We start from the raw sequence: 22,983 nt of genomic DNA, 5'->3' as shown, positions 1-22,983 counted from the left end.
TCTGCTCTGGAAAGCTGAATGGACTAGGGAAAGGGAGAATTACTATGTACAAACACTTTTCGTTTATTCTGTCTTATATAGCACCACTGAGCTTTGTTTGCTTTAAAAATAGTTGGTTGTTCCCAATTCTTTTCTGCTAAAATAGTAGTGATAAGACATTCAAAGCTCCACTGAAGGTCATGCAAAGCTCAATTTAAGGAAAAGTTGTAGGCAAGTCTCCCCACCAAGCTTCTGGCTGATTTAGTGTCCATCATAGGGACAAGGTTCAGCTTTCTTTTATGTAGCCAGTTGAAACAAGATATTTGGTGGTACCACAGCCCTTTTTTGTTTGCTTTCTCCATCTGGTTACATGAAGGACCTGGGTTTTTTTTTTTTTTTTTTTTTTTTTTTTCTTGTTTGTTTGTTTATTTGTGTGGAGAGGTGCCTATCTGTATATCTGAAGAAGGAAAAGTCTTCAAGGACATATGCTTGTGCTTCTCTCTTCCCTTGAATATGAGATGATTATGCCATTCTGATTTTGCAAGACATTGAACATATTTTCATAAATATTTTTATGAAATTTATATATATAAATGCAGATGTATTTAGCAGGGCTGGCTGCTATCCCATATTTTCTTGGGGTCTATGTACACAATAGGAATGATAAAATAAAAGAGCTTGATAGCTTGGTGTCCCATATTAGCACCAAGCCTACATTCCACTTGAAACGACTCCAGGCTGGATCCAAACTCAGTGCACCTCAATGCATATGATATTAATGAGGTATGAACTCTGAAAACCAGAGTTCAGCCCTCCAGAATATCTGCTGAGCTGTTGTCTGTGTGGCAGCATTGCAAGTTCCTTAGCACCAGTGTTCCTGTCAGTAGAGTTCCCTAATATTTCAGTGCTACCCTGATTGCATGAGCAAACATGTATGTCCTAGTATATGTGAACTGCTAGTTCAAATCCTAAACCCTGTTCGTAACCACAGGCTAGGCATTCCTATCTCAATATGAGTAGTGGAGGACAATGACTAGATTCAAGAACTTACAGCGTTCAGTCTTGTACCAAAACAGTGAAAGAAGGAAAAAATGGTGCTGTCTCCATTTTACTGAGTAGAACAGTAGTAGTTAAAGGTCCCATATTCTGTTCTGAAGTGTTCCAAAGATAATTTATTCCTCTGCCTAGGGGAATTTGACTTACCATCTTACATCGACATGGCTTGCTCAAAGGAGTTAAATTATTCTTCATGGAGAGTCTCAGTCATTTCTTTTGTAATTGAATCACTTTGCTTGGAATAACTAGGTATTCATTGCACCAAAGAGGTTATGCTTTCTTCTTGGTAAAAAAAAAAAAAAAAAAAAAAAGAAAAAAAAAAACATCCACTCTCTCTCTGTTTTGTGAGAGTGGAGAGGATTTGCACCTGTGATCCAGATGAAATAAGGCAAGGCATCTCCTCATACATCCATCATTAGGAACTGAGATTCTTTGGAAAACTCAGGCTTAATCTTTCTCTCACCTATCACTTACGTTTGGCTTGATTAGGCTGTTCTGATTTTAATGTTGGATTGGGAGGATATTTGGTTCTGTACATGCAGAGAGAATGTAGGTGCTTTACTCTGGGCTGTGAGTTTCACTAGACAATAAAAACCTAAGCTGAAACTTACTCACTGCATTACTCAAATTCTTGTTATCTCTTGTCAACTACTACTTCTATACTATAGCAAAGGGTAATTTAGTGGAAAACCTTATCTAGGGAAAAAGATACTGATGTGCAGTACCTTGGAGCATTATAGTCCTTTGTGTTTGATTATTTTAATTTTATCTACTCGCATTTGTCATATATAGGACTGTATAACTGTACCAAGGCTGTATTCTGAACTTCCATCAATGAAACTAGAGTTTCTTCCACAGATCAAGGGCAATGTGTAGTCTTTAATACCTACTTCACATAATTTTTGAGAAATAGAGTGTGCTTGTATATAAATAATAGCCTTTAAAAAGCCAAAAGACTGAAGAAGTACTAGCTCATCTGTTTTGTTTTTCTGTGTCAATGGCAGAGGGTTCAGAGTCTAATCTTTTCTAATCTTTTTATTTAGTTTTATTGCGAAAGTTTCAGACACTATGATTTCAATCTTTCTGTTCCACAACTTAATATCTCAATGTTAAGATAACTTTCTTGAGATTGTCTAATTTTCTTTATATAAATACAAAAATAATTTGATTTCAGTATTTCTTGTTTTATCTTCATGTACCAGCCTCTAGAGCAAGTTGTTATCATTTTTCTTAGCAGTTTATTATGTTCCCTTAATTGCTATTCTGATATGCTGTATGTATTTAGTCATTAGTATTTCCTTGTAAATCTGTTCCTCTTGCACTTTTATAACTGTGGCAGATACTCTAGTTGATGGTGGGCTCTGACAGACATTCTCTGTGATTTAAGCCCTATTCCACCAGCTCGGAGCCCTGCACAATCCCTGTCTTTTTCCTTTTGTAGGTTTTTGCTCTCACAGTCACTGTTATCAAAAGCACTGGAAAAATTTGGAGAGGAATTCGATTTTTTTTTTCTGCTACTCTAAGTGCAGTTCACTGTATCTTTTAATGCTGTGGCAGTAGAAGATATCACAGGCAGAGCCCTTTATCCCACCTATAGTTAGGGTTGTTCAGCACTTCTTCCCCTTATGCCACAGCGTTTGTGTTCACTGTGTATGAATTGCCACATGTTACTTATCTGGGCTGACAATTTCCCTGGAGCGTGTCTCCCTCAGGGTTCTGCTGGTAGCTGAGTAATTTGGAAAATCCTACTGTAATAACGCTGTTTTCAGAAATCAGCTAAGAAAAAAAGAGTTTGGCTTATGTGAATTATTACAAACGGTTCACCCAAAAGCTTTCCGTGCTCCAGAACAGACACTAAAATCAGCAGATCTGTTGCCCTAGTTTGGCTATACTTGCAGGAAATTCTTCCAATTTGACCAGGTTATTATTACCTGGGTGTTGGGTTCACACATGCTTATCGTAATTTTACTAAACTCCAGCAAAATTATTTGCTGCAGAAACAGTTCTCACTGAGAATTCTCCTACACTTCTTCAGGGTTGGGTAGGCCAAGCATAAAGTACAGCTAACTTTTATACAGCTAATTAACCATAATGAGAGATAATAAAATAATTATCACAAACTATTAAAATCTCTAAATTAGAGTGTTTGCTATTGACTTTCAAGGCCTTATGTATCTGTAATGAAGAGTAAGAAATGAAGGGTAAGGACTTGATCGCCTAAAAAAAAAAGAATCAATCATTTCTCTTTTATTGGAGCTGTAGCCTAATTTGGCAAGTTTGTTTATTTTATAATTTGTACTGGATTTTTTCAGTGTATCAATACTAGAAGTAGAGGCAATGAAAGCTTATACTGTATGTGCTACATAGTCTTGTCAAGCAAATCATCAGGAATTGTTATCCCTGATGGAAGATAGGTGTCATGCATTTAAAAGGCTCAAAAACTAATCGTAATTTGAAGTTATGTCTGAATAAATAAATGGTGCCATCTGCTAATAGCTGTACAAATAATGACTTCTCTGGTGTAAAAAAAAAAAAAAAGGAGGAGGAGTTTTTAAATGATGTTTTTCATTATATATTTAAAATATTATTAGGTCACAGGATTGGTTAATTAATTTTCTAATTTGTTACAATGTTGTAGCAAATTAATTTTGTTAATTAATTTGTAAAATAACTTGTTAATTAAGTTTTTCATGGCTATTCTACTATAACCCTGAGTTTTCTTTCTCCGTTTTACTCCATGTTTACTTTGTTGTCTTTGTTAGCCATCAGCTAAGCAGTGTGTACATATGCAAAAGATAACTGTAACAGCACAGTACTAAAATAGGTATTTAGCTAAACAAACAGGTTAAGACAGTTATTGCAAATTTGCTTGTGATTGATTTTATTTATAGAACTCTACCAAAATTATTGGATTAAGTATTTCAAACACTTTCATTCCTTCATTTTGTCTTAGTTATAGGTGTTGCTTCCACAGCAGTACTCTTGAACTGACTGAGAGCCTGTTCTCCTGCTAATAAAACACTGTAGCTATCATTAAATAATAGAATAATTATTCCTATATACTATTAGTATAGAAGTTGACAATCAGTATTGTGTTTTAAACTATTACTAGACACTAGTATTTCTAAAGTAGCTTACCTACCCATGGATATTAATTGGAATTGCTATTATGAAGTAATCATTCCATAATAGTTATTTTTGGCTATCTGGATGGATTTCATTGTTTCCAAATATGCATTTTTTTCCCAGTTTAAATCAGAAAAATGCACTGTTACATTGGAATATTAGAACCACTTGATGCCTAATCTGAAATAGTGGTTCCAGAGTAATGTTCCAGAATAATAGTTCTCATAAATTTCCCAATCTGGGACAAGCCATAATCCTGCCTGAAAGATTACATTACGTTTTTTAAATTCAGAGTCTTTTTTTTTTACATGTTAGATACACTGAAAAAAATAACTTCAATCTGTGGGGAGTCATGCAAACATCTGTAAAGTCCAGAAAACTATGAAATAAGTAACAGTTGGAAGTTTTCCTCATTCAGAGATTCCACTGGGGATGGAATCAATACAAGCTATATAGATCTGAGGTTGAACTGTATTTCATGTTTTCTCTGTGAGAACCAAGGTTTTTGCAGAAAGTTTCTTAGTCTTTTTAGCCCCCGACATCCATCAGAGACAAACCGATCATTCACATTTTGTTGCACTTGAAATATTTTGCCAATGCTCTTCAATATGGTCAAACCATTTGTGTAATCTACGCTTGCCTATATTTTCTTGTAAGCACATGTATCTGGTTAAAAAAAGGAATTTTGATTGATAGACCGATAAATGTATTTTATACACGCACACACACACATCCTTAATATAGACATCTCACAGTAAAGGGTCATATTTATTAGTAAAAATGCATAGAAATTAATTTTCAAAAGTGACCTTTAATTTTCTCACATGAACTTGTAGGAGAATCCTAAAATCAGTTGCTCTAGAAGAGTCTTGTAACGTAGGTAGCTCAGAGTTTCAGAGCTTATTTGCCAACCATGGATTTACACCTCGCAGTCTAAGCACTCCCTGGTTCCTAGCTCCTGATCAGAGGATTGGAAGCTCTGTCTTGGCTAATTGACCACGGATAGAAACCTGGGACGCCTCAGACATTACTTTTTACAATGAATGACAACCCTACATTCTCTTGCAGAGAGAGCTCTCTGAAAGTTGTCTTTCAAATTTGCTCCCAGAACCATAGCAGAACAAGTTGAAAGCATCTGTATTCAAAGAACTGTGAGTTATAAACACTTCACTAAATAAATAATACATAAATCCCTGGTTCTGGCTTTGAAGGGAACAGCTTGTAGATTTAAGGCGAGTGTTGTCAGTGCATGCTGCTACATTGAATCATACCTACATCCATTTTGATAGTCTTAAAGAAATGGAAGTAGGAGGAAGCAACAGCAGTCCCACACAGAGTGCCTGACATGATTAAAGGCTTTACTTTTTCTTAGCATTGCAGAGATGAGTTAAGCAGAATTCTGAATATTTCATATGCATCTCTGAGCTCATTGGACTCTGTAAATTGTATACCTACATTTATGCTCTTCTACATCAGTCACCTCTATTTGTAGATCTCCCTTCTTCATTGCATATATATGTACTAAACCAGTAATAATGAATACTCTGACAGATATCTGTTTATAGAAGTCTGTTATCAAATTCATGTATTCATTCAGACATGAATGGCACAATGGTTTTGGAACTTAAGGCAGTCTTTCATCTTTAGTTACATGTACAAATTTGCAGTGAAGAATCTGATTCACATGAAGTAAGGTGATGACCTCAGTTCAGTTCCTAATATACAAAATTTACAGATCACAGCTGACAGTAATTGGAACTAGGTAGGCATAGCTGTCTCGGTAGAAATATTTGAGAGGGTCAGAAGACTGAAGTAACCTCTGATCATCAAAATACACTATACAGGTAAAGAGAGAAGAATATTTCGTTGAACAGTCTCAGAAGAAGCACTTCCTATGTGTATGCATTCTTTGAATAAAATGTTACAGCTCAAAGAGATATTAGATTAGCACTTAAAATGTAGATTAATGTAGGACTACCTTCTTCCACTGAAATGAATTGTAAAAGTCTCATTGAAATCTATGGTATGAGGATATAGCTCTTAATGTTAAATTTTCTTCATTATTGCATAATGAATGCGTATGCATTATGCATTATTTTTAGTCCAGACCATATGGGTTTTTTACATGCTTTGTTCTGAATGCTGTTCATTTGTGCCTCATCTTCTGTCTGAATAAATTGCCTCAGGTATAACTGAAGTAGAGAAGTTCTGTTAGCCTGCTTAGTGATAGCTTGAGAAAATAGCCTACTCTTGCTAGCCTGCTTTAGAGTAGTGTAACTCATACTTCAGTTATTAGTCAGTAGAAATCCAATATTCATTTAGAATGAACTAATTCACCTTTATCCCTAGATTTCCTCCTGGCCCCAGATTCCTGGCTTTAGCAGACCAGGAACAAGTCCATTCTTCCTTTTAACCTTTTCTCCATCTCATGTGTGACTAGGAGGGAATGTCTATGGTAAGCGTGATGGCAACCTGTCTTCTGAGTAAATCCTCTCTACTACTTTGAATATCCTCCAGATATGCGTAGTGCAGTAACTTTTGCTGCTTTGGCAAATACATGGGTCCAGGTTTTGAATGTACTGCTAGAGAATCATGTTAACAAAATGATCCAGAATTATCCAGATCAAAACAAGAAAAGATAGGGATATGACAACTTTCAACAGTTTATAACTCCGATGTATCTGAGTAGAATTTCAGACAGTGAAGAAAAAATTGTCCTGAAGGTTATAACCTAAAAAATTTCAAACATAAACATTGGAAGTATTAAAATATCTCCATAATAGGCTACACAACTCTCTTACAGTTGCACAGTTGCATGTGTAAGGCAAATTAAATATAGCAAGCACTGCTAGCTTCCTCTGTTACATATAAATATACTTTACATATACATTTCTTGATGCCAAAAATCTGATGTCCCTACATTCTGCCTAATAAGACCCAGTAACACCACCTTGTACTTATTTCCAAGGGTTTTATAGTAGTGCAAAAAAAAAAAAAAAAAATGCTATTATAGAGGGTTTTCTAATTCATTTTCATCAGATTTCTGACTAAGATGACAACTGTAATTCCAAAACTAATAGAAAAGCATAAGAGTTGTAACTTCTGAATTCTTTACCTGGAGCAGACAACGTATGCTTTGTATGCTTTTCATGAATTGCTCTAGTTCTGTAGCAATTAAGTTCTGCAGCTGTAGTTCTACAATAATTAAATACAATATTAACTTTTGTCTACATATCCTCTGTGCAAGTGGAAATTCAGCTTTGTGCTTAAAAGGAATTTTAGCTTGGTATAGGTATTCAAGTTCACTTTTCTCTATTCATGACTTTGTCATTTCATCTGGCCAAAATGAAGAGATGCCATGTGGTTTTTGAGAGATCTTTGGGCCTGTACAGACCAGGGTAAAAGTTCATGATGTCTGACTGGTTTTCATTCACAGTGCATGCATTGGATCCCAGGATCCTTACTGTGGCTGGGACATGGTACTGAAGAAATGCACAACACTGGAAGAAAGTCTGAGCATGAGTCAGTGGGAGCAAAGCATTACTGTGTGTCCAGTAAGTCCAAAAAGCCTTAATTTATCTCTCAAGACTTTTGATTCCATGCAACTCTCATAGACACAAGCTGGCATAAGATTTCTCAAGTTCAGAATGCTTTGAACCATCAGATTTCAACCAAGTGTTTATTGTCTATTTCTTATCAAATTACTTTATCCTGTGATCAAAGTTCTTTCAAAAGGTAGTTTTTTCCTTCACTGCAACATCTGCATTCCTACCTTGAAAGTGAACAGCATTCACCAAGATTAGAGATATTGGCACGTTTTCCTTTGCAAAATTTTTCCCCATTTGTACTTTAAATGATGTAATTGTTGGAAGATCTTTCCTTTTAAGATCATCATTGCTAATATAAAAAGCTATATAATGTCTTTCAAAGTTCATATATTGGAGACATGAATTATATTGGTTGACCTAGTGAATAGGTCTTGCCTGCAAAATGACACGAGTGATAGTTGCGGCAAGCGTAGCATTAATATTTACGGTCACTCAACACTTCCCTTTGAAAACAATTTTGAATATAAATTTAATATGAAATAAATAGCCACAAAGTTGGTTTTCCTTTCAGTGTGACTAGAGTGTTATTTTAACAGTGATTCTTTTCCCTCACTTCTTTGAGCAGGGAAGAGGAGTAAGAAGGATTTTCCTTCTGATACCAAACTCATCCCTTTGTAGCCTCATGCTGCTTTTTCTTTGTCTTTTGTCCATGAAGAGGAAGCCTTTGCAATTCAATTCTTCTTTCAACAGTAACAAGGGCTTCCTAGATTTGTCCCCACATGCTACCGGAGCACACGCATCTATGAATTTATACTCATGACATCTGTATCCTATTTTGCATGTGTTCAACAAGCTCATTCTTACTCAATCTTCATCTCAGTCTTACTGATGCTCATCTCTATTTGCTTTTGTGCTTTGTTTAGAGAATTAGAGAAATGAGTATAGAGCACTTCTAACTCTCACCTGTGATCTGTACAGGTGTTGCAGCAATCTGGTAGATACAAGTCACTACAGTGATTCTGAGGTCCCTGAAAACTAGTTCCTGGGTTCTGATTGTTGGTGTTTGGCATTATTAATTATTTAAGCAACATTTTGTCCTGTCCTCTGCATCTGTGCTCTGACATAGTGGCCAAATAAAAAAGGTTTGCATTGGATTCATCTGCATTAGCATTCTAGTTTGAAAAAGGAGCAACTTTTAGGATAAATAGCTTGTTTTTTCCCATTTACTGATCATCAGAAAAGTCATCGGAAAGCCATCTTGAAGTACATACGCTGCATTACTTTCACATTAAATTAAACCAAAAATGTACTCCAACTACTGATAGGCATATGATCCATGGTGAGAGGCAGTCCAAAGGAAACCCCACAAAATGTGGATGGCATATACAGTATGTATGTTTAGCACCAACTGTTTTACTTGCTACATTTGCAGTTTATGTCCATGCCACAGACATAGCCACTGTCTCACAGAAAGTCTGGATTCAGTTACTAGTCTAGCCCTTGAGTCCTTCATTGTAAAGTAACTAGATGTACTGTACAATATATTCAATTCCAAGTGTGAAGCATATCGTGCCTCCCTGCAGTTATTCCACAGAATAAATGTGGTTACATGGAGAGTTTGCTGGTGGTCTAGCTGGGGTGCTGTATTGGGAAGAATTACTGGAATGAGTGGGTTTGTTACTGGGCAGTCTACCTGTTGCTTAGTCTTTGAATTCTGGTATTAATTCTTATGCCACTGAATTATGTGGCAGTTTTGTAGGATCTGACAATCCAGCCAAAGTTGGGGAGCACTAAAGGATTGCTCAGAAATCCATCCACATCTCTGAGACTTATTCTGCTTATCAGAGATGAGAAGATACACCAAGCCTCAAAAGGAGTTCCAGAGATCAGTAGATTTGAATTCCATACTAAAAGGAAATTAAGAATTAATGAATTGCCTTTGTAAATTGGAAAGAGTGGTTGTGGCACTTTACTTTGTAAAACTTCCAAACTCTAGTAGCTCTTTATTAACAATTTGAAAATTTCCTAGAAACTTTATTTTAAAATAACAGTATATTTTGGCAAATTGCAATAGGTTTCCATTTTACTTAGTAAGGCTTTTAAATATTTGTTTTTATAGCATTTGGCGTGCTATATTAACAGGATATACTGGCCAAGCTATAATTTCTTTTGTTTTGTAGGCATCTAAGCTATGTGCATCCTTGGCATTTGCAGTGTACAGTTAAAATAATGTTGAAAGCAGAACATAACAGGGTATTAGAAAGCTTTCTGTCATCTATTCCTACCATCTATTACTATTCTAGAATTAGTAAAACTACACTAATGTTTGTAATGCTACCTAAAATTTGTCAGAAAAATGCATGACCAATTTCTTCTAAATGCAAATCATTTGAGGCCTGTTTATACACTAGTCTGGCCCAAAATTAAGAGTATTGCCAGTTACATTTGAGAGAAATTATTTCCTAGGGAATTATTCATATACTTAAATGTTTATATTTCATGGCAGAACTTGGGGGCTAGAAGAGGTAGCTGAGCTTCTGTGACACCATTTCTCTCATCTCTGAAGATGATATGTGACAAATATGGTCATTTTGGTTCTCTTGCTCTGGTTTATAAGTTTCAAGTTGGTGTTTCAGGTTACTGTTTCTATTAGCATGAGCACACCAGCTGTGTGTGACCACAGATAGCAATTAATGCTATAGTACACATATCTATTTTGAACTTCTTCCATTTGGTCAGATAATGCTATTATTCTTCTAATACTTTTTGCAGTGATGATGGAGCTTGTTCAGTGTGCTGAGAAAATATTTTCTAATGGGATCACTTGCAGTCCATCACTAAAAACTTAATGTCTGACATCATCAAAGTGTTTTAATACACAAAATGTGCGTGTATATATATATAATATATATATACACACATATATATACACTATATATATATAATTTAGTTATTTACAAAAATACACAGCATGAAATGGCTTTATTTTTATGCCTTTGGGAAACAGTGAATGCTGGGAAAGAGCATAGTATGGGATTTTACCTGGAGGCATTAACTTTAGTAAATACTCCCTAGCTACCAAGTTTGACACAAAGTGATCTCAAACCACAGAGCACGTAGCAGATTTAAGGCGTAAGTCACTGCAGATGTGACCTGGCCTCAGCATGAAGAGGCACGAACCAGTAAGACAAGATGGGTGCAAAAGAGGGTCACGACATATACATGGAGCAGTGGAAAGAAGGGGGTGAGAAGAAGAGGAAGGGAAAGGGATTTGAGGTAGCTGCAGGTGGGAAAGGGTGACCAAACCAGGATGCTAGAGAGTGAAAGCAGAAGGCAGCTGGGTCAGATACAAGTTCAGGGGTGTTGTCTGCCCGTGTCTGACCTGCCCCTTGAGGCTGTGAGGTGGTGAGAGATCAGTGGGCTTTTTGTGGATTCTGGTGAAGGCTGAAGAAGACCCTGACCAGTGTATTTTTCTTCCCTTTAGTCATAATGAAATTGTTTGGTATCACTTGTTAAAATGAGATGTTCATCAGAGACAGTGGATCAATCCTAAGGAATGGATGAGACAGCACTAGGAAGATCTTTACAGGAGTTGGGGAAAAAAAACAAGACAAGCCTACAATCAGTATACGTTTCCTAGCTAAAGCTTTTGTGCAAGCCTTATGAATACTTTCCCTGCCATTTGATATAAATTACAGTAACCATAGGCATCCATAGGTTTAGTTTATAGTTGTATCTGAGACAGTAAAGATGCTTTAGTACAGCACAGAAAAGAAAGCAGTAAAGATATTTTCACAGTGCTGACATTAATTGGATTGTGGACATATCATTACTGGTTTATGGACTATATATTTTTTAAACCAGCGATGTAAGAGAGAAAAATTATGCTTGTCACTTAAGACAACACAAAACACTTCTCATTATGAAAAATAAGAGCATATACTGCATATAAGCAAAGATCGGTGAGTTATTTTAAATCAACAGGTGTCAACAGAATTCTGAGATGATGAATTATGATTATGTCAGTTGTAGCGGGCAGAACATAAACATATTTATTCTTTGGAGAACTGGTATCTGTGAAGCATAAAGCATGAGAAAAGTGATTAATAGTGAAAATATAAAACCTTTACTACAGTGGAAGTGGTACAATAAGGCAATGGAAACATGTCTTTGTTGTGATTGATTTTGTTATAACTTCTAATTATTAGTGAAACATATTTCCCAGAATGGTTAAAATGAAGTACTAAAAATAGCAACGGAGACACTATTTTGTATAATTTGTAACAATTCTGCAATTGTAGTTCCTATTGGAGTGTATAAGCAAGTGTTAAAATGTTATGTTCTTACACATTTGATAAAATGTGAAGGACTACAACAGATGTGTATTTTTATCTAAGAGTGACTTTAAATACTATTTAGCCTTCACTTATTGCTGACTGTTGACAACTGATTGTTGACGGAAGAATAAAATGTGACGATTAAACCTGGCAAATCCATTAGCATTTAATGGAAAAAGTGCCCATCTTTTCCATTTATGGGGATAACCTTGGTAAACACCCTGGTAAAAAAAAAAAAAAATTAATAATACAAAAGCCTATCTTAGTCGAAAGAACTGAATTCTGCATGTCCACCTCTAGTTTCTTTGAAAGTTCCAGTACCAGTGAAGATTGAAAAATTTTGAGTTAGCACATTTTATTTAGCTGGACAGTTTCTCATCAGCTTTATCAATAAAAATCTCTTATTAACATGTGTTATGACTGCATGATGGTAACTTTCCAATTAATGTGAGAATGGTCTGATCTCTCTATCTGGAAGTGTTGACAATTGACTTTAGCAGGAGAAAACTGGTTCACTACATAGAGTTAAATGCTGCTTTTGCTTTTTAAAGATGTTTTTAGGATACAGGCGTATAATGAACTACAATGTTCATAGTCATATTTAAAACTGCATTTCACTCTTTTGAAATGATTTTTAAGATACACATTTCAAAAAAACTATTGTAAAAAGAAATACTCATCATGAAGATTTGAGGTTGATTCAAACCATTTTCCTTGAATATTATCCCCTGCTGTCTCTTCCTTTTTGTCTAGATCCAGGTTTCCACATGCTATTTTATAATCAGTTCCCAGGTTCTTAATCACAGGCAAATTTGAGGAAATATGGAATACTGATTTCGGAAGATAACTGGGAAAGTGAAACTATGTTTTCTCTTAGATTACTGTAGGCAGGTGTAGTTACCAAAGGTGACAATGAGTTGCAATTATTTTTCTTGCTACAGCAAAGGCATCCAGTGGTCCATACCAATCAGAGGTGGTGGAGTGGGTGCAGAAGTTACAGTCAGGGGAGCTTGCTGCCTGGAAGTCATACTTCTCCAGTGGAGGTTCTTCTTGTTGGTGGCTGAAGGCTGTACCAGAGTATGCTGTAGAATTAAGTGATTGTATGAAAAAGCTGCCAGGCCTCTCAGATAAGCTTTTCTGTTCTGTTTGTTCCTAGACGAGAAATCTGACTGTGGATGGGAGTTTTGGAACATGGTCACAATGGAAACCTTGCACCCACACTGATGGTGCCAGTGTTGGCTCCTGCCTCTGCAGGACTCGTCTGTGTGACAGCCCAGCTCCTCAGTGTGGAGGTTGGCTGTGTGAAGGACCAAGCATGGAAATTGCCAACTGTTCCAGGTATACAAAGCAATTTTGGGGTCCAGTATTTAAGTTCTTAAAAGATTTAACTTATGCAAAGCAGAATCTACCCTTCAAAATCTCATTTGCAATCCATTGGCTGTGTTCTGTGCATGAAACAACTCCTAGCACAGTCACAGCAAATGTGTTGAAATGTATGTCTCAAGTTTGACAAGAGAGAGAATGAGCCAAGTGGCAGAAGCGACTTCAAATGCTATATACTATATTACATTGTCCTCCATTAATTTTAACAAAAGCTAAGAGATAAAAAGAGCAATATTGGGTAATATCTGAAGCGTGACACTTTTTCTCATTCAGTGACTTTTCTGGGCAGGGCAATCATAAAAAAAAGTGAATTGTCCTTTTTTCTCTGGAAGTTGTAACTGTTTACCTTTCTGTTTGCTTCATATCACCATTGTCTTCCTCCGTCTGCTTAGGGGAAGCATCTCCCTTTTGTCATTTGGTAGTATCACATCTAGATCTGTTAACAGTTTGTATGCCACGCCTCAGACACTTTTTTTTCTTCCTCTTGCACATAACCACTTCCAGAAAAAAGAGCGAGAACTGATTGTTTTTTAGGGACTAAGAACATTGTTTATTCTAAACTGGTTTGGTAAACAGAGAGGTTGTTGGCTCAGTAACTTTGCACTGACATATAGTGATTGTGAAAAAAACAACTCAGGTTTATTTGGAGTTCATGTTGAAAACATTGTACATATTTAAGTCACAAGATAAAACTTACATACTGGTCCATTCTGCTTATTTTCAGAGGTTCTTTTTGCTTCTTGTCTCTACTTTTTTTTTTTAACCATTAGAAGCATGTGATGCTATTTCATAGTGAATAAACTGATTATCCTTCATCACAAGGTAACTGCAAGCACTGTAAGTTAAAATAGTAAATCTTAGGGTAATTATTAGAAACATAACAATATAGTATATACGTCAGGTCAGGAGAATGGTAAGAAAGAAGAAAAGGATGTTGTGTGATGCTGAGCAATCAAACAGTAATTATTGGCTGTCGGGCTTAGAAGAGAACATGATTTGGGACTTGAGTCTTGCTGCCATTGCCACTACCATGGTACTGGTTTAACATCTTGCTTCTTTAAACACTTCTGTATTAGTTATTGATTACCAGAATTCATGGATACCCAGATATCATGCTCATTTTACCACTTAGGCCAGACATTCATTGGCAAAGATCTTATTTTTTTCTCCAAATGTGTTAATAGGGGTATCTGACTTTTTTTTTTTTCAAAAGCAGATTTCTTCATTACCAACTCATATATCCCTTGCAATAACAATACATCAAGATTAGTGACATTTAAACCAATGGTTTTTATGATAAATTATTGAAATAGTCTTGCATCTTCTTTATTATTAAATCTAGCTAGTTTTCAATTAAAAAATAAATTGATTTCAATATCAAGTAAGGCATTATTTTAACTTTTACTTTTGTAATGAAACTTCAAGAACTCACTATGATTGAATTTTTTTTTTTTCTGATTTTTCTGTTTTTTCATCAATACAAAAACTGCAGGCTGGCTATTGAAAAGTTCTGGAAATTGCTGAAGTTCACGATATTTTGCCTAGGACAGGATATGAAATTCCTTTTGAGACTTTTTCTCCAGTGCTTTGGTACTGCAAGTATCTTACTGAAATTGTGATCTAAAATATCTTGACACTTACTTCTCTTGAAATGTTTTTCCTTTTTCTAATCATTTTCCTTTCAGAAGAGGTAACAAAACCTGACATTTTAATCTCCCTGCAAAAAGAAAAAAATAGCTACAAATAATAATTAGATTAAATACATAATTTAAAGTTATCTTCAGAGCTTTGGTACAGGAATTTGAAGGTCAGATCTACCTAAAATAAACTGACTGAAAGAAACTGAATAGCTTCATATCTTTGGACTTTGTATTTTATTTATTGTGTAACGGAGTCAGTTTAGCAGCTGTGAATTGTGAAGCATGGAATATGGAAGCATCAGAGCACCTTTATTTTAGCTCAGTATTCTTTAAGAAATGGAACATCATGCAGTACAAATAATTTCTACAGAAATATTAATGGGCCAGATTCTGTTGTCAGTCACACCTAATCAGCCATTCGCTATGTATAACAGATGACAGAGCCTGAGCTTTTTATTCTACCAGAAATGGAGGCTGGACACCATGGACTTCTTGGTCACCTTGTAGTACCACTTGTGGAATAGGCTTTCAAGTTCGTCAACGTTCCTGCAGCAATCCAACCCCTCGACATGGAGGACGTGTCTGTGTGGGACAGAACCGTGAGGAGAGGTGAGTTACCTTTGCTCTGTCATTTAATTTCTTCTGTTCAGCTGTATTCTGCAGGGCATTTTCTCCTTTACTTGCCTTGGCTTCTTTCTTCGCCTCTCTTTTTGCCTTTCTCTCTCTCTCTGTTTAATTCCCCTTCTAAATGATAGCTCTGTCCCTTTAGCAAGGAGGTGGATCTGCAGCTGTTTTTCATCCTTCACTTAGCTGCATGCCTCCCAAGCCAGCTGAGCTCCTGGTGGCAATCCTCTTTGCTTCCCCTCGAGACCCTGAAAATTGATTCTCCTGGAAAATTGATTGCAGTGTGTTTGAACTGTATTTTGTCCAGGCTGAAGATCTGGAATTCACAGCAAAATATAGTAAGGTCACAGCACTATGTTACTGATGCTGTGACTTAATTTTTTCTGTCTTAAATGAATTAAGCATCTATATAACGTGGGGAACTTTCAAGGACTTTGTTTTAATAGTACATTCTGGACTTAAAGTGTTTTAGGAAGGCTTCAGGATAGCTTAAATTGTTTGTATATATATTAACCTCTCAGAAGATCAAGTCTGATATATTCAACTCTTGAATGTATTATCTTGTTTCTGGAGGCATGCCGAAAAGCTAGATAGCAGATTGTTGTTAGTGTTAGCTTTTGAAGTACTGTAGCTATTATTCCAAAAGATATGTGAGGGTAGGTTTGCTTTCAGTGTTCACTTGTAGCTTACTTCAGTGTTTCTGTAAAATACTTTTGTATTGCAGTCAGATAAAAACAAGTAACCTTTCAGTAACCTTTATGATGAGATTCAGTGAGGGATTTTCTTATACATCGACCCTGCCATTTTGTCAGATGAAGAGATTCCAGTGAAGGGAAGTTGCACCACATATTTATGTATTAGCAGAAGATCAAGGACAGGACCCTGTCCTTCCAACCCTAAGTGTAACGGATCGGTATGGTAGCACATGTGAACACTTCTTTCTGTCTCAGAGCCATGAATATTTACAATTATTTCATCACAGAGGAGAGCATTTTGTTCTTCTGTAAATTACTTTCTGAAAATAGGTTGTCCAACAAAAAAGCTGTCATGGCCAAATGTAGAATTACAGAGTTATATAACCCTGTCCAACATGAATGACAGTGACTGATTTCCTTGAAGTGAGAGGTCAGTCCAGGACAAGACACAGTAAGAGTGAGTACAGGAGAAAACAGTTTTGTTTGAGTAGACGTTTTGGTGATGGAGTATGAATGTTAGAAATTATTGTTCATCTTAACTTTAACATGGAATAAAAGATCAATAAGGAGATTTAGAGATGCAGAAAACAGAAATATTTAGGTGACAGTAAGAGAGAAAATGTCTGCTATTAAGAAAATAGATGCCCTAAAAAAGCACTTAAAAATGGAAAACGATGAGTTGAAATATTAATAATGAGCAAAATGAATTTTTGTATGTAGTAGCTCTGGAGAAACAGGAGGCTTAAGGTGCTCTGCATTTGTAGCCTACAGGGAACGCGTTGTTTTGCTCCTCCTTCAGCTGAGCTGCAGTCTGGAATGGATGTGCCGGCGAGCTCATTGCAGAGCACCCTTCGTCTTTCATAGCTCCTCTCTCTGTTTCCTCTCTCCTAGAAACACCCTCAACTCTCTCTGACACTGCATCTCCATATCCAGGCTCCTCCAACTCAGTAGCTTGCTCAGAGCTAACCTTCCTACCCTTACTCTGGTTTTGTTTAGGTTACTGATGATGTATGCTGCTACTCTCAAACGGTACATATAATTTAATTCAAGATGGTGTGGTATGTTAGAAAATTTTGCCATATCATTTGTAAGGCTGTTTTTCAAGAGGAATGGGATACTTTAACAGTTATTTTCCAGGATTTTGTCAGTGGCAGGTCAAGTATTTGAGCAAATAATTTTGGAGCTGTAAGGAGAAAATAGTCCTGAGGACAAGTCAGTGTAAGATTTGTAAAGTAAAGGTATTTTTCTTGCCTTGTGGAAAGTTTTGAACTGTGAGAACTGTGAGTATCAGCTTTATGATAGTCCTAATTTACTGCTTACTCAAGTACCAGTGGAGTTAAATCTGCATGAAATAGAAACTGCATGAAATTTGAGAATTTGGCCCAGTATATTTAGGACAGCTAAGCAAATAGCCCACATGCAGTAATCGTAAGAAATATTTAGCTTGTTTTCTGTGTCTAGAGTACCTGTACGCTGCTTTTCAGATTTCATTTAAAATAATGGATGCTCGTAAATGCTTAACTTCTTAGTTCCTCTATGGCCCAGCCCATGTGTGAAGTCAATATGTGTGCAGTCTTAGAAAAAATTAGAATTAGGTGATTTACACATTGTGTGCCTGTGTCTTTATAAAAGTGCATATTCATGTCAGCCTCCCATATTCAGGAGTGCAAATACAGAAATTGGTTTCTGCAGTCATCACTGTGCCTGGCTTTGAAAAGCTTTTCAGTGAGCGCTGGTTCCAGTGGAATTCCATTGCATCATGCCGTAGAAGATCAACACAAAAAAGAGAGCATATGGCTGAAGCAAATTCTCCTACAAATGTGAATGAACGTTCAGTTCTAGAGTATTTGTTCATGCATTAGGGCCTAAATGTTTGACTAGATTATATTTGTTTTTCCTCGTGAAAGCCATGCTCCAATTTTGTGCTTGCTAGCCATTCCCTTGAAATCAATGCCGATAGTTACCAATTTAAAGTCATACAGACAGATTAAGCTCTTGCATGCTCTGTTGCTAAAGCAGAGAATGGAAAATACTTAAGAGATAGTGACAAAGACTAGGATACAAAGCCCATTTGCACTGTAGAAATAGGTCAAAGTGCAGCTGATGTCCTGTATGTTCAGACAGAATATGGAAAGGGAATAAAAGTAGTATTTTAATAAAATTTGTTTATCAGAAGAAATATATTTGTTGTTGAAACTCAAGATGGAAGACATCCTGATATTCTCTAGAGACTTACAAATTTACATTTTTTCCTGTGGGTGGAATATTCCCTGAAGCTGCTGGAAAACTCTCCAAGTTTTAGTTTACGTAGTTTATGGTATTCTCTCTTTATTTCTTCATTGAGTGAAAAAGTTTTTCCAGCCTCTTTCTGTGGAAAGAGGATTTTCTATATGTGGCTCACTGTAAAGGGCTCATTGAAGCCACTGATCTCCCTGTAATTTATGCAGAGGTAAAGGTTTGAAAACCCTGGAAGTTTTCTTGATGTGTAAGATTAGAAGTAGTGGCTATTGTCAGCTTTTTATATCTCAACAAAGATATTCAGAGCTTTAGGGCTTTTTTCCATGATAGGAAGTTATTGAGTAAAGTGTCTTTTCTGTGTTGTACTGTTAGTTTCTGAACAGCGTGCACAAAATTTTGTCTCCTTCAGCAGAGTAGATCAGACATCATGAGGCTTTTGGTTTGCTGATGTTTCCATCACTGCCATTTCTGCCAAGAGCTTGCTGGGAAATGTGGGCTCTCATGTTCCTCAGTTTTGTTGCTTCCTCCTGCTCTATAGAAATCCCTGAGAATATATACCCCAGCCCCGATCTATGTGCCACAAACTCCTAGGTGGAGACTTCTGTTTCAGCAGTCTCCTCCCACAAGGCAGCTGTTTGCATCATATGTCTATCTTCAGTTTCAGGAATTCAGCTTTCCCATCAACTTCAGTATAGACTGTGCTTCCCCGCAAATCAGCAGCTGGTAACCACTTGTACCTGCTGCAAAAAAGTATCTCATAGGAATGAGCAGATAGTGATGGAGGTTAATTTGTGTTTCTTAAATACACTCTAGCATGATACTGTTCAAAGTTATGAGTTATACATTTCAATAAAATAGCATCTCTTTGGAAAATAAAATAACCCACATTTGTAACTGGCATTTACCAGTACTCAGTGCTGCATGACAAGATGGAAATAAACTTAGGTATTACTAGAGGATTAGATCTTTGTAGGAATAAGAACAGTTGCAGTTGTAATGGAATTGCCTGAGTGAAAATTGAAAACTGCTCTGTGAACCACTGATTATCAACTAGATCTGGGTAGATGATGCTTTCCATCTCTCCAGTATGACAGATTTATTTAGGGCATTTGAACTTGGATTCCCCATTGTAGGGATAGGGTCACTGTACCAAACTCTTTTTTTCGAGGCTCTTTCCCTTCTGACCTCACCACAATTAGAGATGAGAATAGAGGAAAGGGCAGTGGTTTCACAGATCCAAGTTTCTTATATTACATGTTTTGCTGAATTACTGTAAACTGTTAGCCCTATGGGTCCTGAGAACAAATTTAAGAGGGGAAGAAAGAGCAAAAGTGCAAATGGGAAAAGGGCCCATTGAAATGCATCCAAGAGGAGACATAAAACTTGGCTCAAAAACCCTTGCTGTAGCAAATCTCTCAAAGACCAATTGCAGGAATGTCTCTAACTATAAAAGCACACCTGATATTTTCAGAAGTTGGCTGGCTGAAATGAAAATAAGATTGCACTTGTATGTTTTGATGTTTCCTTCTTTCTTTCTTTCTCTTTTTTTTTTTTTTTTAAGGAGAGAACACTCAGCTCTCTTCTTTTTTTTCTTTTTTCTTTTTTTCTTTTTTGCCTAAATGGAAGTTAAGCAGATTGCAAGGGCATTTCAGATGATTTTTAGTTTCACTTTGTAGCTTGGTAAGTCTTGGTTAATAAAGTTCTGACATTGCCAACCCTTGAAGTGCTTACTGTGTCAGTTGTTACGTTTCTTTTCTGCCTCCTGCATGACAGGTGATAGGGCACATTGGCATTAAAAGATGCACTGTACAGAAGTTAAGTGTGATGAATCTCATCTAAGTAAGATTTATCACAGCTAGGTTTAGGTATCCACAGTGTGAGTGTTTATCTGTGAGTCAGATGTCTGAACTTCCACTGTAGTCTGTAGAAATCTAGTCAATATGGGCAGTGGAGAACAGAGAGTAATTTGTCTTATTTTACTGCAGATTCCTACATTTGGTCAAATTTATCATTCTAGTCTCCATTGCTTGTACTGATGAAGTCTCCATTGACTGTAATGGGAGCTTAGACACCTGTCTCCCATGTGGACACTGAAAGTTAGATGAAATTAATTCCACTACTGCATCAGACTTGTCTGTCTAGACTCTCTTTGTAGTCGATGGAGAGAAATCAGTACAATGAGGGCTTGATTGAGGACCTACAGTAGACCCCTATTTTAGGGTGGCATGAATGACATTTTTAAAAAGACTGCTTCTTTCCATTGACTATTGCTCAAGTTTAGATGACAATTTCATTTATAGACATCTATGCTGTAAATGTCTGTGTTTAGGTGAGATGAACCCTACCATCCATTACGCTTTTTTATGTAGCCATGTATCACTAATTGCTAACTGCATGACATAGACTTTATTTATCCCATGTGTGTGTCCCAAACTAACTTAGCACATCTACATATAACTAGCAGTCTCCTGGAGAACTGCAGAAAAGGTAAATACATGCTATTGATAGTTTCCTTAACTATATAGAAACATAAAACCAAATCTTACTCCCTTATTTATACCCCATCCAACCTTTTAAATCTCAATGGAGTTGCTCAGGCCTAAAGAGAAGCTTTGAATCATAGACTCCAACATATGTGATAAACTATATATAACATACAGAAACAACATCCACAGAATTTGGAACATAAATCATCCTTGGTAAAGAAGAATTAGACCTTGAAGATTGTGGAGCTTTCTGCAAAAAAATGTGCTTATGGTTATTCTTGTTGAAAATAATAACAGTTTATACTGTCATTGTTTCTGTAGAAAATATATTATCTAAGCTTTCATTGCATGAGAGTACAAAGTGATGGAAACTTGCTAGAAAGGCAGAAAGCCAGTGGATTTTGAATGGCCCATGTACAAATCCAGGAAATATTGTAACAGATTAATTTCTTTGTTCAGGACAGTCAGAAGTAGTGGGATCACAAGCTACTCAGTGACTTCCTTAAGAGATCAGAACAGTCCTTTAGCATCATCAGATGTTTTCTGAACATCTGCCATGGTTTTAATTTATCTCAAATAAGAACTTAGTCTTTTTAAAATACCCAGTCACACTTTCTGGTGGCCCAAGTCTTTTGGAGCTATGGAGAGAGTCTTAACCAAGCAGCACATAATACACCTAGAATTACTAGATGACAAGCTCAGAAAATCAGGAGTCTTAGTTTTTACAAAAAAAATGAGAAAATTCACTAAAAGTTGGGACCATCCCAACCAACTGAATGTCTCATTACAGTAACAACAGCTTGATGGTAAAATAATTCCTTCTTCCTTCAAGAAGTTGGTGGGCCTCTGGATCAGTTTGCAGTGTACTGAGAAATCCTTTAAGGGTTACAATAACTAAAAACACCCTTAAAGAGATAAAGTACCATCAAAATAGTACCGTTCTTTATACCTAGAATTAATGTTTTAACTTTTATTTTACCCATAAAATTGGAGATACTGTAGAAGGCAAAAAAGTAATTTCAACTTTTTTCTAAGGATGAGAGAAATGGTTCCTAATCAAGACTTAACTAGAGACTGATAAAAGATTGCCTGCATAAATGGTTACCTTTCATTTAGTTGAGTCAGTCCTCCTCCAAGATATATCTACACTACTTTTTTTCCTTTTTTTTTTAATGAAGTAGTTGTCAACGTTGCTTACATGTTCCCTGTGCAATAGTGTGGTAGTATTGCATACATTGTATAAAGGCACTGATTAATGCAAAAAACTTTTTCACCTCTTCCCCCCTATTATGGCCCAAAGTAATAATCTCCAATGTTTAAACACTCTATAAAGTGTGTCAGCCATTAGTTCAATGCTTTAAAAATAGAGAGGGGGCCCTTTGGACAAAGTATTTTCATGTGCGAACATCTGTCTCAATAATGCAAAAGAGGGACTTTCGGGAGAGGTGTCTTTTTGGTATTAAATTGATTCTTTTCCTCCTTTGTTGCCTCTTCTTACAGGTACTGCAATGAGCATTTGTTGTGCCCTCCTCATGTGTTTTGGACAGGCTGGGGTCCATGGGAACGCTGCACTGCTCAGTGTGGAGGAGGGATTCAGGCTCGGCGTAGGACATGTGAAAATGGTCCTGACTGTCCTGGCTGTAGCGTGGTAAATAATTCTCTGCTTTCCCTTCAGCTGATGGGCATATGCACATGTGCCCCACCCCTGACAGGATTCCTCAGAGTATATTTGTATCTGTGGTGCTCTTACGTGCCGAAATTTGTCCAGTTTAACAGTCAGAAATTGGCACTATTCAGCTTTTGTACAGTAACTTTCAGAATATGAGCTTTCTGAGGCTAAGATGTTGTAGATGCAGAAATGTCATTGGCAT

General features: G+C 36.5%; 1 protein-coding gene across 5 annotated transcripts in view; it reads left to right on the top strand.

The window, feature by feature from the left end:
- The window catches only part of SEMA5A (semaphorin 5A), a 305,622-nt gene that overhangs the window by 209,123 nt on the left and 73,516 nt on the right, over positions 1-22,983 (top strand). For all 5 annotated transcript variants that reach the window (XM_062569790.1, XM_062569794.1, XM_062569792.1 and 2 more), the window contains exons 13-16: positions 7,598-7,715; positions 13,203-13,384; positions 15,535-15,678; positions 22,613-22,760. In XM_062569790.1, coding sequence (XP_062425774.1) covers positions 7,598-7,715; positions 13,203-13,384; positions 15,535-15,678; positions 22,613-22,760 — 592 coding nt within the window. The remainder of the gene's footprint in view (positions 1-7,597; positions 7,716-13,202; positions 13,385-15,534; positions 15,679-22,612; positions 22,761-22,983) is intronic.

Source organism: Rhea pennata, chromosome 2 (assembly GCF_028389875.1).
Source record: "Rhea pennata isolate bPtePen1 chromosome 2, bPtePen1.pri, whole genome shotgun sequence".
NCBI classification, from domain to species: Eukaryota; Metazoa; Chordata; class Aves; order Rheiformes; family Rheidae; genus Rhea; species Rhea pennata.
This window is presented reverse-complemented; position numbering and strand designations above follow the sequence as displayed.